Source organism: Hippocampus zosterae, chromosome 3 (assembly GCF_025434085.1).
Source record: "Hippocampus zosterae strain Florida chromosome 3, ASM2543408v3, whole genome shotgun sequence".
Classification (NCBI taxonomy): Eukaryota; Metazoa; Chordata; class Actinopteri; order Syngnathiformes; family Syngnathidae; genus Hippocampus; species Hippocampus zosterae.
This window is the reverse complement of record NC_067453.1, coordinates 4313911-4330170: the sequence shown is the minus strand read 5'-3', so window position 1 is coordinate 4330170 and position 16260 is coordinate 4313911. Positions and strand designations below refer to the sequence as shown.

Below are 16260 nucleotides of genomic sequence, written 5' to 3'. Positions count from 1 at the left end.
TTTCCACTTCATAAATCCCACGTTTCGTATCGAAATCGCCGTGACAACAGAGTTCCACTCACTCAAGATACGCAGGTCGAAAACCAAACGCACCTCATTCAAACATGCAAAAACTGTGTGTCACGTGACACGACGCGTTTACTTTTCGCCTTGACATTCAAGCGGCTAAATGCGGTTGGACAGTTTGGCCCCAGCATCTTTTAATTTTATATCGACAAGTGTCTGAAGAAACACGTACAGGTGAGTTTACGGGTTTATTCTTCTTTTTCCCCAACTATGTCTGTCGATCTATGTGTTCCAGTTGCATAATTTGCGAGTTGGTAGCATGCAAACATTCAGCTGGATACCGTCGAATTCGGTGTTGAGCTGTCGACATTCTGAAAATGTTTTTTTTGGGGGGGTGACGGAATCTATGTCGTAAAATCACAACGCTGTCTCGATGAGATTCGCTGTTTAACTCGGCCTAACTCCTACGTCTTGGTAGTAAACAAACACACACACACGCGCGCACTATTGTAATCTTAATAACGAGCTTTTATTTCCTGAATTGGAACCAGTACATGGCTTCTGAGGGAAGGGAAGGGAGGGAGGGAGGGGGACCAGGCTTCCAAAAAAATGTCGGTTGTTGAAGTGCGTCTGAACATAGAGAAAGGCTTCCACCCTTCTTTCGATACTGCGGTCAAACCAGCCTCCACTGCAAAATTGAAGTCAAATCACCACTGCGATTGTGTATACTGTGCATTACGTTAATCTGCCGCCAGCAACCTTCAAAATAAAAGCGATCCAACAATGAACTAATACTTGCACTTCAGTGGTTTGGATTACGGGATAGGTGTATACAGTATATATATATATATATATATATATATATATATATATATATATATATACAATTTTTTTCTTGGCTGTCGGGCAATGATATATACATCCAATCCAGGGAGAATAAAAACTCAGAACAGCGTTTTCAAAGTAACAAGCATTCTCAAGGTAATTCAACATCAATTTCACCTGATATTAAAAAAAAAATCAAACTACTCTCATTCAGACCCGATGTCTCATTTTTGATGTAGAATTACCATTTACTCTATTTTCTTCCTCAATTTGAGAACGCTTCTTGGCTCTGTTCTGAGAGTTTTTTTTAATTCTCCCTGGGTGAATTTATCGTTGCTCGACAGCCAAGAAATTGCTTTTATATAGGGTTTTTTTTTTGTTAATCCAAAACACTGACGTGCATGCAATAGTTGTAGTACTTTTATTTTGAATGTGGCCAACGCCGCTCGCTGGCGGCAGATTACCGTAATGCCCAGTGTTCACAATCACAGTGACGAAACTCACTCGACGAAAATTTTGCGAGTGGAGGCTGGTTTGACTGCATGTTTTCAGTGACATTTTCGACGCCTAAGCGAAAAGGGAAGTCCCAACCTGGAAAGCAACCACCAAGATATGGTAACTACTGGCGGACAAAAAAAAATCAAGCTTGTCATTAAGGAATATTCGGCAGACGCTGTCGCTGTAATTAGTTTCACTTGTGTTTTAAATACAAGTATATTATGCTTTCCTTTTAACGCGTGTCGTGGAAAAGTCATGCAAATTATTTGATTAAGTTAAATCCCCCTCACCAAGTTTCTGCTTTCACATATAAGTGCAGTTTTTCATCAACAAGTTATTATGATCGTAAAGGTGTGAAAGGCTTACCCGAGGTCACTTAATGCACATATGGCAGTATCTACAGTGCACAGTGAAAATGCCAATTTTAAAAACGGTCAAATAATACATGCATATTTATATGTATGTAAAGGGGAAAAAAATCCTCCCTTCACCCCTCGGGTGGTGTCCGTCCCACATTCAGCTCGGGTCTTCAACCAGAGGCCAGAAAGCTTGAAGGTTCTGCACAGTATCCTTGTTGTTCCCAGCACGACACTTTTCTGGACTGAGATGTCCAATGTTATTCCTGGATGTGTTGCAACCACTCATCCAGTTTGGAGGTCACTTCCCCGAGTGCTCCGACCACCACAGACACGACTGCCACCTTTACCTTCCAGGCTATCTCCAGCTCCTCTATGAGCCGTTGGTATTTTTCCAGTTTCTCATGTTCCTTCTTTCTGATGTTTCCATCACTTGGGACTGCTACATCCACAACAACGGCTTTCCTCTGCCCTTTATCTATGATCACGAGATCCGGTTGGTTCGCCATCACCATCTTGTCAGTTTGTATCTGGAAGTCCCACAGGATCTTCGCTCTGTCATTCTCCACCACCTTTGGAGGTATTTCCCATTTTGACCTTGGGGTTTCCTGTCCGTACTCAGCAATGATGTTTCAGTAGATGATGCCAGCCACCTGGTTATGGCGTTCTATGTAAGCTTTCCCTGCCAGCATCTTACACCCTGCAGTTATGCGTTGGATCATCTCAGGTGCCTTTTTGCAAAACTTACACCTTGGGTCTTATCTGGTGTGGTATATCTGGGCCTCTTTGGCTCTGGTGCTCAGGGCTTGCTTCTGAGCAGCCAGGATGAGTGCCTCTGTGCTGTCCTTCAGGCCGGCCCTCTCTAGCCACTGATAGGACTTTTTGAGACCAGCCACTTAAGTTATGGTCCGGTGGTACATCCCGTCTCGGGGCTTGTTCTCCCTTGATGGTCCCTATTCCAGCACCTCATCCTCTGTTCCCCATTGTCTGAGACATTCTCTGAGTACGTCATCCGTTGGAGCCTTCTCCTTGATGTATTCACATTCTCTGAGTATGGCCGATGTATCCATGGAGTTTGGATGTTTCATCCTGGACTGTGGCTCTCACACTCACGAGTCCCCGGCTTCCTTCCTTACGGCTTGCGTACAGTCTCAGGGTGCTGGATTTGGGATGGAACCTACATGCATGTTTCGGAGCTTTTGGGTCTTAACGTCCGTGGTACTCGCAGCAATGGCTGTTTGAAAGTGCTCTATAAATACAGTTGAGTTGAGGTGAATCTCTTCCTTTGGCCTCCTTATTATTCCTGCAGGGTATCTGATCACTGGCAGGGCATAGCTGTTTATTGCCCGGGTATTATTCTTGCCATTGAGCTGGCTTCTTTGGACTTGCCTCACCCACTGGAGGTATTTGGCCGTAGCCGCTTTCTTTGTTGCCAGTTCGAGGTTGCCGTTGGCTTGTGGTATTCCGAGGTACTTGTAGCTGTCCTCAATGTCTGCTATTGTTCCTCCAAGGAGTGAGACACCTTCAGTGTGGACTACCTTGCCTCTCTTAGTCAACATCCGACTACATTTCTCAAGCGCGAGTGACATCCCGATGTCACTGCTGTAGATCCTGATTGTGTGGATCAGGGAGTCTATATGTCCCTTTTCCTCTCAGCATACATCTTTATGTCATCCATGTAGAGGAGGTGACTGATCATATCTCCATTCCTCAAGCGGTATCCATAGCCAGTCTTGGTGATTACTTGGTTTACGGTGGGGGTCGGCAACACGTGGCTCTCCAGCCGCATGCGGCTATTTAGCGCCCCCCAGTGAATGCTCCCTAGAGCTTTTTCAAAAATGTTTGAACATTGAAAAACGTGATTAACAAGACATGATTAACGTTTTCCGATGCTGTAAAAATGTGTCGCATAAAAATTAAATGTCAACATTTCGTCTACAAATATTTGCGTCATAGCCTGCAACACACATTTCTATTAGCAGGGTGAAATGTCAGTCAGGGGGCTGTTGTAAAAAAAAAAAAACAGCTGCCTTTCATGTAATATTCACCGAGGGTACTTGCTAAGAATGGGAATCTGGGTGGCCAAGAGAAGCGTTTTTAAACAGTAAACGTGAGCTACGATAGTTGGCACGCTGCGAAAGTGCGTCCTGTGCCTCGTTGGTCTCAGCGGCTGTCGCTCATTACGGCATGTGTGTGCAAGTGTGTGCGGTTGGTTGTTCGAAAAGTAGATCTTCCTTCAAAAAAATTTGGGCACCCGTCCTCTACAGGATGAACTGCAGGGGGAAAAAAACTTTAATCATGAATGCTCGTTGTGTAGCCAACTTAGTCATGTTGATAGCAGGCTAATATCGATCATACAGATATATACAGCATGTGTTGCCTTCATTATCAGGCTTTTTCTTTTTTGCGGCTCCAGACATATTTGTTTTTTATTTTGGTCCAATGTGGCTCTTTCCACATTTTGGGTTGCTGACCCCTGGCTTGTGGGGTTCAGTCCTATGCAGAACAGCAGTGGGGAGAGTGCTTGGTATATGCCACATTTGACGGACACTTGGGTAAGTGTCTTGCCATTGGTTTCAAGTGTAGTTTTCCACATCCTCATTGAGTTCGCAACGAAAGCTCTTCGAGTCCTGTTCACCTTTGGTGTGGAAAAAAAAATAGTGTGTTTCCGGGAACCCGACCAACCGAGAATTTTTACGTCGAAAAAAAACTTAAGTCGGCATTTTTTTCATACAACCCTCTACATTTTTGTGGAGAGGGTTTACATCGGTGCAAACTCTCCCGATATTCAAATTGAGCGCGTGCGTTGTTTGCCCTGTCGTCTGTCAACAACATTGAAACATGGCGGCGACCGCGATCTGCGACGACGGTTTAAACCGCGTTTTCTGTGTTACAGTTGCATGCTCGCACCGTAATGTGAAGAAAAAAGCATCCATTGATGTATCAAAAAAGAAATCGGCGAACTATTTAATGAACACCACGGCCGAGTAAACCCCGAGGGCGGAGGAGGACGTCGGCGGAGGCGGCGGCGCGCCCCGAGTCCGGAGCGGGGAGAAAACTTAAGTAGCTGGTGGTGGTGGCGCCGGCCGCGGAGCGGCGGGTTCAATGTATTCTTGTTTTTTGTTTTATGGTTTTTTGTTTACATTTTTGATGGAAAAAAAAAGATTAAAAAGAAAACGTCCGACCTACCGACCCTATGCTGAAATTTCATGTTACCGGAAACACACTATCTTTTTTGTTTAGCCTTATACAAGTCCAAACATTGAGTGATCTATGCATGTGGCATCGCGTCATAGGCTTTCTTGTAATAAATTCAGGCTGTGCTGTCGGGATGTCGGGACCTGCAGTCTTGTGCGACTGTTCCGTCAACCAGGAGCTGAAGTTTGGCTCCTCTGGTACCTCTCCCAATGCTCTTCTGTGCTTCGCTCATGTAGTGATCCATGTGTCAACTTATCTTAGCCGCAATGATGCCTGACATGAGCTTCCAAGTTGTGGAGAGACATGTTATATATATTATATATATATTAGAGCTAGTCCCTGATGGTCTAGTGGCTAGGATTTGGCGCTTTCACCGCTGCGGCCCGGGTTCGATTCCCGGTCAGGGAAAAGCTAATTTTCATGAATGCCATTGGTTCAGTTCACAACGCAATCACTTTGGCCTGGCGTTGCTTTCTTAAAGGCGGCCCGGTAGTCCAGTGGTTAGCACGCCGGGTTCGATTCCAGCCTCCGGCCTCCCTGTGTGGAGTTTGCATGTTCTCACCGGGCCTGCGTGGGTTTTCTCCGGGTGCTCCGGTTTCCTCCCACATTCCAAAAACATGCGTGGCAGGCTGGTTGAACACTCTAAATTGTCCCTAGGTGTGAGTGTGAGTGCGAATGGTTGTTCGTTTCTGCGTGCCCTGGCAACAATTGGCTGGCAACCGATTCAGGGTGTCCCCCGCCTACTGCCCGAAGACAGCTGGGATAGGCTCCAGCACCCCCCGTGACCCTAGTGAGGATCAAGCGGCTCGGAAGATGAATGAATGAATATTAGAGCTGTCAAACGATTAAAATACTTAATCTAATTAAAAATGCAACTGTCATAACTCAAATGAACAAAAAGATTAATCGTGATTACTCGCACATTTTTTTATCATTTCTGAATTTCCTATTACATTTTTTGTCCTATTTTTTCCCAATTTTAATGCTCTCATCAACTTGGAATCATGGATCAGTTTTCTATGTGCCAAATGCAAATATTTACTGAAATAACAATTTCAATTTTCAATTTTACATGAACATTTTTGGAGCAGTTGTTCACACATAATCTCTCACACAATATTACTGTCCATCAACAACAGTGACGTTTTTTTTTTGTTACACAACAGCTGCTTTAACAGGTTTTTTATTAAATCAAAACAGAGCAATATAACATTATAAAGTGCACACCTAAGGTAAACTCGTACTCAGCCTATAGTGGATTTAAGCCATGGTTGCATATTTCTTTTTCTCAAGTTGTCTTTGAACAAAGCAGTCGGGCTATGTTGATTCTGTTGGTCCTTCTTGCACGGAGGTCTCTCTACAGTTTTGTGTAGACATCATTTCGGATGACAACACTGGAGACGTTTGTCTCTCTACAGTTTTGTGTTGGCATCATTTCGGATGACTACACTTGGTTCGATGACAACACTGGAGACGCTTTATTTTTGCTAGGTCGCTACCACTGCACCGCTGAACTTTCGTTGTCATGTCACCACCTCGCCGCATCGTCACTGTCAGACGAACACAGAGAAGCTCAACCCGCTTTATTTATATGGACACGGAACAATGTAACCTTCCACACAAAATGGTTCCAAACAAGTAACAATCGCGTTGGTGGCATACATTGTATTCGACAGGCTCTGCCTGCTCTTTATTCACCAGAGGCTCATCAACCTAGTCTCTTGTTTCTCTCCCGAAACAGTGTCTTCTCCCACTTGGTATACCTTAGCCTTCTCCGCTACGTACAATCTCTGTACACAGCTTGTAATGGAGGCTCTCGCTGGCAATCTGTAGTGGAGTCATAAGACGCAATGCGAATGATTTCACCTCGAGTCGAGCTGTGGACAATGTTGACAGGCTTGCATGCAGTCGCCATACATTTAGCTATAGCTTCAACAAATTTGTTTTTCGTCGTGTCATCCATTTTCTTCGCTTTGAAATGATCCATAGCTGTCTGTCTGAGACGAGGTGGCGGAGTACTCACATCAGCTGTGTGCTTGGCCATTAAGTGGTATTTCAGACTCGACATGCTATGATAATAGCTCAGCTTACGACTGCAAAACAGACAGGTAACTTTTGTCTTGTCAGTGGAGCAATCTGACAAGTTTTTAAAAGTAAACTTTCCATTCATAAACTCTTTAAGTATCCGTTTTTGGTATCTCGCGCTACCTTGGCTGGCAAAATAAACGTGCGTGGACCTATGCAGTGGACCTATGCAGCGCGCTTGTTGTTTTGTTTCTGGTTTATTTATAGAGCAACGTAACATCCGCTTGTGACATGTGCCGCGTTAATCTCGCGAGAAAAAAATGTATCCCGTTATATGTATATATATATATATATATATATATATATAATATAATATTCGTTTTTTTTCTTCTTTCTACCTACATTCTTGCTGCTGGAGGCTGTACATTTCCCCAGTGTGGGACAAATAAAGGATATCTTATATCTATACATGTATATCTCTATAATAAATAAATGTATATGTACTATAAGGCTTACACCTGTTTTTTAAGCGGCTGGATACAGAGTATAAACTTAAATTTTATCCAAAGAAGCAGTTTTGGGTGTTGCATGGGTAAGTAACTACCAAGTGTTGTTATTGTTGTACACATACTCAGAGTATGTGTACAACAATAATAATAAATGACCATCATATCACACCTTTGTTAATAGACAACCAGAACACAAGTCCTCAGTAATGCTTGCTTGCAAACACAGTAACCACACACTACAGTGTCATGGTGTTTGTTATCCCACAATAAATCAAGTTGATCAGACACAATGTGAATTGCTATCACTGATGTGACTGTCCATGCAACCCTAATGTCATCGTTGATCATCTTTTTCTTGTCATTCCCAGCTAGGAGCCCAAAATGAGCATGTTTCACGAACGAATGCGACATTTAGTGGCTGCTTATGATCACTCATTAGAGCAGCAAATAGTGAGACGAGGTTCATACCTGGCATGCAGCAATGAGGAGCTCTGGAAGCAGGTGGAGGAGCTGCTAAGCAACAAAAATGCTCAAGAAACACACTGCTTGAGTCTAGATCCTCTGAAGATTATGGAGGAGTCACTCAAAGTGGAAGCAGCATTTGCAAAGGCACCCAAAGCAAGTAGCGGCAAGCAAGTGAAAGCAAGAAGAGGACTATGGGGCCTTGCCAAGGCATTTGAGGTTCTGGAGCAAGCAGCTTTAAATCTGTACCTTGGACCCTGGAGGGAAGAGTACAAAGTTGTCAAGGTGAAATGATTTTTTTTAAATATTTGATTTGTGATATGTAATATCCTTAATAGCTAATCAGGTATTTAATTGGAAGGGTGGGAAGAGAGTAATGTGTAATTCATGTTTGGTTCTCCTGTCTCCCAGATGTACTCGGGCATGTTCACACACTACATCAAACCGGTGCTGTCATTGGCACAGATTGAGAAACTGTTTGGTTTGCTTGGATACCAACGCTCAACACGGCGGGAGCAGCTTCATCTCCAGTTGCACACACTCAGCCCATTGATTTTGGATGATCTCCTCCGTCTGTCATGCGCCTTTTATCTGGCACGATGCGAGTGTCAGCTCCTTCTGACGGCCCTGGAGGATCATGGAGGTGACCCCCGATGGGAGCTATGTATGGTCAGAGAAAGACTGCGGGGATATGTCCTACAGGTATGTTAGAATGAGTTCTGCATTGGAAAATTCATCATTTTAATTTAATAAATAATTCTAGGGTGCATTATGTCGATCGGTCATTATCTATGGTCCACAATATCGTCAAAAGATTCAGAGAATGTAGAAAAATCACCACATATAAGCGGCAAGGCCGAAAGCCATAATTGAATGCCTGTAAACTTTTGATGGTCCCAAATAATGTTAATACATGAAGGAATAAATCCCGTTAACTACTTAAGTAAGTGTGGAATATAACCCTTAAACATAAAAGCACTCACATGACATGATTGAATGAGCCAAGCCCCCCCCCCCCCCCCCCAGTCGGATCCGTCGGATTACCCAATGGGAAACCACGATAACAAATGTTGGGTTCCGTAAACGTTCATCATGGGAACCCATTTTTCTATTTTGACTGATATTGATAATCAAGAATTCCGAAACTCAAAAGTATAATGTTTCAAGGGTAATGTTTGAAAACGATGCATTAACAATGACAGTTACATCAGCAGCTGTGTACTCCAGGTTTATTCCAAAAAATAAATGGATCAAAAACTGGTGTACTCATGTGGCATCATGAGAGTATTTTTTTCCAATCTCACACTGCAAAGATTAATTTACTGGTGATCATTAATACAGGTAAGTATTGATGTGGCTTGACATCCTCTTCCCAAGACGATGCATGTGTAATCTACGATCAATTTGACGAAAGAATTTAACACGTCATCATTAGTTCTACCAACAGTTAACATTAGCATTACTACACCTTGTGACGAATGTTTTATTCATAAAGTTACAATGCTACAACCAGTTAATTATAGAATAACCAATACTGTTTCATAATATTTTTCACAGCGATTAGCCTACAAATCTAATAATAATAATACATCACATTTGTAAGCGCCTTTCACAACACTCAAGGACACTGTACAGCCAAGACCAATAGTAAAACACAGATACAATAATAAATAAATAAAGAAAGATTTAAGGCGGGTAGGCAAGTCTGAATAGGTGGGTTTTGAGCTGGGTTTTGAATAAGGAAAGAGAGTCAATATTATGAATGTTGGGAGGAAGTGAGTTCCATAGTTTGGGGGCAGAGCGACTGAAGGCTCTGCACCCCATTGTACTGAGACGGGCAGAGGGTAGAAAAAGGTGGAGAGAGGATGAGGACCTGAGTGAGCGAGAGGGAATGGAGATTTGAAGAAGATCTGACAGATAGGGGGGCACAAGGTTATGGATGGCTTTGAATGTATAGAGAAGTATTTTGAAGTTTGACAGGAAGCCAGTGGAGCTGTCGGAGGATGGGGGTGATATGATGGAAGGAGGGGGTTCTCGTGATGATCCGGGCTGCTGAATTCTGAACAAGTTGAAGTTTATGGAGGAATTTTTGATGGACACCGAAGAGGAGTGAGTTGCAGTAGTCAATACGGGAAGTGACCAGACTGTGAACAAGGATAGCGGTGGTGTGCGGAGTGAGTAAGGGACGGAGGCGGTTTATATTGCGAAGGTGGAAATGAGCGGACCGGGTAATGGTATTGATGTGGGAGTGAAAGGATGGTGAACTGTCAAGGATGACACCCAGACTCTTCACCTGGGGGGAAGGAGATATAGTGGCATTATCAATTGTGAGGGAGAAACTGTCGGCTTTGTTTAGAGTGGATTTGGTACCGACGAGTAGGAGTTCAGTTTTATTGCTGTTTAGCTTGAGGAAATTGTGGGTGAACCAAGATTTGATTTCTGAGAGACAATGAGAGAGGGACGAGGGTGGGAGAGAAGCGTCGGGTTTGCTGGAGAGATAGAGCTGGGTGTCATCCGCAAAGCAGTGAAAGTGTAAGCCAAATTTGCGGAAAATGTTTCCGAGTGGAAGGAGGTAGACAATGAAGAGGAGCGGACCGAGTACAGAACCCTGGGGAACACCAGAAGAAACGGGGAGGGATTGTGAAGTAAAAGAATCAAGTTAAATGAACTGAGAGCGGCCAGTGAGATATGAGTGGAACCAATGTAGAGGGGTGTTGGTGATGCCTATGGTAGAGAGTCTATTGAGGAGGATGGGGTGAGAGATTGTGTCGAAGGCTGCACTCAGGTCAAGGAGGATGAGGATGGAGATGAGGCCAGAGTCTGCTGCCATGAGAAGATCGTTTGTGATTTTTATGAGGGCTGTTTCAGTACTGTGACGGGGACGGAAGCCGGACTGGAATTGTTCATAAAGACTATTGTCGGTGAGGTGGGAGTGGAGCTGAGAGGCGACGGTTTTCTTCAGAATTTTCGAGATGAAGGGAAGATGGGAAATGGGGCGTAGGTTATTGAAGTCATTGGGATCTGAACCAGTTTTTTTCAGGATTGGGGTGACAGCTGCAGTTTTGAAGACCACAGGAACAATTCCAGTCGAAATAGAGGAATGGATAATGGCTGAGATGAAGGGAAGCAGAGAGGGTAGGCAGTATTTGACCAGAACTGTGGGGAGGGGATCAAGCTGACAGGAGGAAGTCTTGGATTTAATGATGAGGTCTGAAATTAATGAGAGATGGGGGAGTTCAAAAGAAGAGAACAGTTTGCAAGGGGTGAGAGGGTCAGATGAGGGGAAAGGTACAGAGGAGCCCAGATGCTGGTGGATTCTGTTGATTTTTTCATTGAAAAAGAGGAGAAGTGCGTTGCAGGTGTCACGAGAGTAAAAGTGAGGTGGTAGGGAGTCAGGAGGTTGAGTGATTCTGTTCCAAAGGGAAAAGAGAGTCTTAGTATTTCCAGCATTGGAGCAGATGAGTCCGGAGTAGTAATTTGCTTGGGCGATGGAATCCTTGTAGAGGGATAGTTGAGCTGCATAGATGTCCTTGTGAGCAGTGAGGCCAGTTTTCCTATAAAGTCTCTCAAGCTGCCGGGTTTGGGATTTCAAGGAACGTAGATGAGGGGTGAACCAAGGGGCAGACCGAGTAAAAAGGACAGAGCGGGACTTCACAGGGGCGTGCGTATTGAGGATGCTGGTGAGACCAGAGTTATATTGGAAAACCAAATCATCAGGAGTGGAGTCAATGTCCGGAGTTAGGGTGGTCAGCCATGCAGTGAGAGAGTCAATGTTAATGTCTTTAATATTACGGTAAACAATGGTCCGGGGTGATTTGGCAGTTGAGAGCTGGAGTGTAATGTTGAATGAGATAAGGAAGTGGTCCGTTATTGGAAGTTCATCAGCAGTACAGTTGGAGGGGGAAATACCAGAGCAGCAGATCAGATCCAGGGTGTGACCTTTGATGTGTGTGTGAAAATCTACAAATTGATCAAAACCAAGACTGTTAATTGAAGAAGTGAAGTCAATGGTGAGAGGAAGAGCAGTGTTGTCCATATGTATATTAAAATCTCCCAGGATTATTACATTTGGTGACAGAGAGGAGAGATGGGTGAGGACAGTAGACACTTCATTTAAAAAGTCGCGGTGGGGTTTGGGGGAGCGGTACACTGTGGCAATAATCGTGGGGATGGGTCCGGATATTTGACAGGCAAGGCATTCAAACGAGGAAAGTGGCGGGAGAGAAACCAGAAGTACTTTCCACTTCTCGCGGTATACTATCGCAAGACCTCCTCCGCGACCAGAATCGCGGGGCTTGGAAATGTAAACAAATCCCGGGGGAGTGGAATCGTTCAACTGTGAGAAGTCCCCGGGAGTTTGCCAGGTTTCATTCAAGCAAAGAATGTCAAGCTTACGGTCCGTGAGGATATCTTGATTGATATTACCCTTCCCAGTAAGCGAACGGATGTTAAGTAGCCCGAAGTTGACGGCGGCAGTCTCGCTGCTGCGGGGGCCGTTAGCCAACCTAGCCAAACCGGCTAACGCACGATGGTCGATGGATCGGCCGGCGTTTCTGGATGGCCGACGGGAGGAAGACCAGAAGGAGATGATGGTGTTGGATCGGTTGAGGCAGAAGCCCAGACGAGACCCACGATGAATATATTTTCGGGAAGGAAAGCGAACGATGTCCGGGAGCCGGTGTAGAGTAGGAGGAGGGCCCAGCCATTGGAAGCGTAGCCGAAGGAGCTCGGCCAACGAGTACTGGAGCAGACCCTTGACAGGTCGATGGAGGAGCGACAGGTTGACGGGTAGGACGCCGAGACGCCGGGACGAAACAGTCGAAGATAGTTGAGAGTGCGAGGCAGGCGTGAATAGGGGCTGGGTGGAATGACTGTGAGATGATGATCGTGATTCCATGCGAAACAGTAAAACAATCCAGCATAAAAACACCGTAAAACGTTTGTGGGAGAACAGCGGCAGCCAAAACGCGCCAGCGTTCACTCTACCCGGAAGTCCCAGAATGCAACAGCACAGGTGAATATGTATGTGTGTGAATGACCAATTTTCCTCGTAATCGTGCCTCGCGTTGCATTTCGCTCTCGCGTTCTGTGCATATGCCACAGGTGAGTTTAGTCATATGCCCTTTGGATGATTCATACGAAAAATCCCACAAGCATTCCCATTTCTTAAATATCGTAATTAGTAGACCTTGGTGAGTTTTTTTCGCCGCCATCTCAAACTTTCATCCGCGCGATTCCTCAGTTTGCGGAAAAAATAACAACCCGCATGCGCACATAACGTCATCTGTTGTGTGTCCCCCCCCCCCCAACACTGAAAACAAAACAAAACGAAAGTAAATTAGAAGAAACACACTCACACAGCACACCACATCACAAACACACATACAGGCGCAGTGAAATCGCGTGGATCTCACTGTCAATTCAAGTGTGGTGACTTATAATTAAACTACCGTATTTTCACGACCATTCGGCGCACCGTGTTGTTGGGCGCAGTCTCAGTAAGGGGTGCTACTTCTGTATTTGACACATACACAAAACGCACTGTATTATTGGGCGCAGCCAGGCATGGTAAAACATACACCAGCTTAAACATACGGCATGCATGCACGTACGCTAAAAACACCTTTTTAAAAAGGCAACGGAAGCAAAACTGAGTTCGGTTGTACTTTATTTAGCCATTTTACAATGTACTCACGTTTCTCTCTTCACCTCCAACATGCTCACCCTTCACTCATTGGCGACTGGTACCTGCTAGGGACGTGCCTTTAGCGTCCTCTTACATGCCCACCCTTCACTCATTGGCGAACTTCCGTATGCTTGTCGTCACTCACTCCGCCTTTTCTCTATATAAACAGCGTGTCGGCCAGAAGCGCTCTCAGTCATGCTTTGGATTTCAGCTCATACACTGGATGCTCTGCATTATAAGGCGTCCTGTCCATTTTGGAGAAAATTTAAGACTTTTGATGGCGCCTTATAGTCGTGAAAATACGTTATTTTTCGTGTTTCTTTTGTCACTTTGTGTTTGTTGTTACGTCGTGTGGACTTGATGTGGACCTTTTTCAGCATTTTTTGGCCACGACATTCATCAAGGAGGAGACTCTGTGCTTGGTGGTTGCGCCTTCTCGGCAGCATGGGTATACCAGCACTGTTTTTGACTGGAGGAATGTCGGCGCCATTTGACTGTCGTTGCTGGACAGTCCCGGGGCGCTTGTGTCTTGCGCCTGTAATGGGCAGCATTTTTCACAGCCCCGCTTTGTTCAGCGGAGAGATCGGTGCTGTTGAACGGTCTGCGGCTGGATGGATGGAGGTCTTGAGGAGCCGACGATGAGAAGAAAGGAGCGTTGGCACGGAGTGCCAATGCGGATTTAGAGCTGAGAGTCGCGGCTTGGAGTTTGAAGAGGATTACGTGGGACAGGAGAAGTGAACTAATCTCTTTTCGTCAATGGATGCTACAGCTTTGTGTTTGCTTTCAAAACTTAGCTTGTAGCAGACGTGTGCACATTTTCAGCATGACGTCTCTGATCCACTGGAGAAAGGACACTTTGATCCTCTCCTCTTTCATCTAGAACTGCTTCAGACAACAAAGTGTATGCAGAAAATTGGTGAAGATTGAACGACTGTCTGTGTCCTATGTGTTGTCTTGTGTTATTTTTGTTATTTTGACTTCAAAATGGCGCCGCGAGAGTGGCTGCCTTTCCAGCAGCTCCTATATTTTGTTGTTCTACTTCTTACTTTCATAACTTTGCTGCTGTGAATTGGGAATTTCTCCATTGTGAGACTAATAAAGGTTTTTCTTATCTTATCTTAATATGACATTACTGGATATATGACATTTTTAGCAAAACACACAACCAGTTCCTTCATGTTGGTGCTTGGTGGGGTTTTATATCACTAACCTCTTTTACGGATTAGGTATGTTCCAGGCGCTCAGTCATTTGTACCTTGCTTAAAAATGGCCTAAAACCTGCGAATTAAATCGGAGTCATTTTAAAAGCTGTTTGTTTTGTGCGTCTCTCCAGGTTGCGCTGGACAACACAAAGAGGATCATGGGATTCAAGCAGCCATTGATGTCTGAGTCTGATGAAGAATCGGACGTGGATCTGTATACAGACAAGCAGGTCAATGAGGGGCAGAGAGGGATGCTTGTCCCTAATGATGACTGTTCCGGCTCATTAGTGTGGGGTCCACTGCCTGTTAAATTGTACCACAATGGATCACTGTCTTCATCATCCCAAGCCATGAAAGAATGTGTTTCCGTTTCAACACTTGGCTGCCAGGTTACCAGTAAGTCTAAATCAGAACCATTCAGGGGCTCCTCAGCCAAAGTGAGCCAACCCAGCAATGCTGGTGGGAAAATAACTGCTGATTCCCCACCTTACGGCCGACAGGAAGATGGGGTGGGGATAGGAAAGAATGAGGATGAAAGCAACCACCCCTGCATCGCCCTCCAATCTCCTAACCTCTACTTGAACCAGTGTATTGAATGCAACAGCGCCCATAATATCTCCAGTGCCGTGCTTCAACATTACTCGCAGGGAGGGAACTCAGCACTGTTGCCTGACGACATGAAAGAATCAGCAGCGCTGTCACCTCCCAGCCAAAATGTCAGGCCACAAGCTTTGAATTTGTCGCTAACTCTAAGCAACAGTGCTGCGGCAATGTCCTCTTTAGCTTTATGTGATAACCCAAAACCATTGATACCCATTTATCATCCAATAAGTTATCGTGACTGTTGCAACCTCAGCCACCTTGATTCCTAAGTTGTGTACTTCAACTGCAGTTGTTTTCACTCGGCTCCCTTCACACATTCAAAACACTGGGAAAGTTCTGCTTTGGGAAGTCTTGTTCCAGAAAGCCTTTGGTTTTGTGTGGATATTGTGGAAATTAGTATTGTGGGTGTAGAAATTCTCTCTGTGTCTGTGGCCAAACTCTTGACTTGGCATCTTCTCTGTTATTGGTCATTACTTGTCAGGCCACGCTTATTCTAGTTTCAGTGCCTTAAATGTGCCGACTTGGGGTGAAAAAGCACAATGAACCTGATGCTCAAATGACTTGACCTTGACTTAATTAATTAAAAAATTGCCCTATTGACACACAGTCTGCTTATTTGTTATCAGCATGGACTCTGAGGGCCCTTGAATATTTAATTCACTGTCATGCAAACTGGTTTTGTTGTTTGCGGCCAGACTATTATATCCACGGTCATGAGAACAGGGCACTACAGTGCTGTGATATTGTATTTTTTTTCTGGCCTGATTTCTGTGTTGTTTGCATATTTATCACGTACAAAGGTTTCAGTTCAGCAAGCCAATTTTAATAACACACAGAGACCACACAAGGAAATACAAAATGCCATTTCCAAATTTCAATTACATTTTTTA

The 16260-nt window shown here is 44.6% G+C and overlaps 1 protein-coding gene and 1 non-coding gene across 4 annotated transcripts; both read left to right on the top strand.

Moving 5' to 3' along the window:
* Nucleotides 1-77: 77 nt before the first annotated feature.
* On the top strand, nucleotides 78-15972 carry spata2l (spermatogenesis associated 2-like). 3 transcript variants are annotated; one of them, XM_052060919.1, is made up of 4 exons: nucleotides 78-240; nucleotides 7786-8164; nucleotides 8291-8581; nucleotides 14899-15972. In XM_052060919.1, exons 2-4 carry the CDS (start codon nucleotides 7799-7801, stop codon nucleotides 15637-15639), a joined length of 1398 nt encoding a protein of 465 aa, XP_051916879.1. In that variant the 5' UTR covers nucleotides 78-240; nucleotides 7786-7798; the 3' UTR covers nucleotides 15640-15972. The 3 variants fall into 3 exon arrangements, with proteins under 3 accessions (XP_051916879.1, XP_051916880.1, XP_051916881.1); XM_052060920.1 differs by having other exon boundaries at nucleotides 109-240; nucleotides 7790-8164; XM_052060921.1 differs by lacking the exon at nucleotides 78-240 and adding an exon at nucleotides 1018-1446.
* trnae-uuc (transfer RNA glutamic acid (anticodon UUC)) lies at nucleotides 5220-5291 on the top strand. Its single transcript has one exon. It is a non-coding gene; the product is annotated as a tRNA-Glu (tRNA).
* Nucleotides 15973-16260: the final 288 nt, after the last annotated feature.

Coding starts and splice junctions, on each gene's coding strand:
- spata2l (XM_052060919.1), top strand. CDS start 7,799: ATGAGCATGTTTCACGAACGAATGCGACATTTAGTGGCTGCTTATGAT. Junction 8,165..8,290: donor AAGAGTACAAAGTTGTCAAG/GTGAAATGATTT, acceptor CCTGTCTCCCAG/ATGTACTCGGGCATGTTCAC. Junction 8,582..14,898: donor TGCGGGGATATGTCCTACAG/GTATGTTAGAAT, acceptor GCGTCTCTCCAG/GTTGCGCTGGACAACACAAA.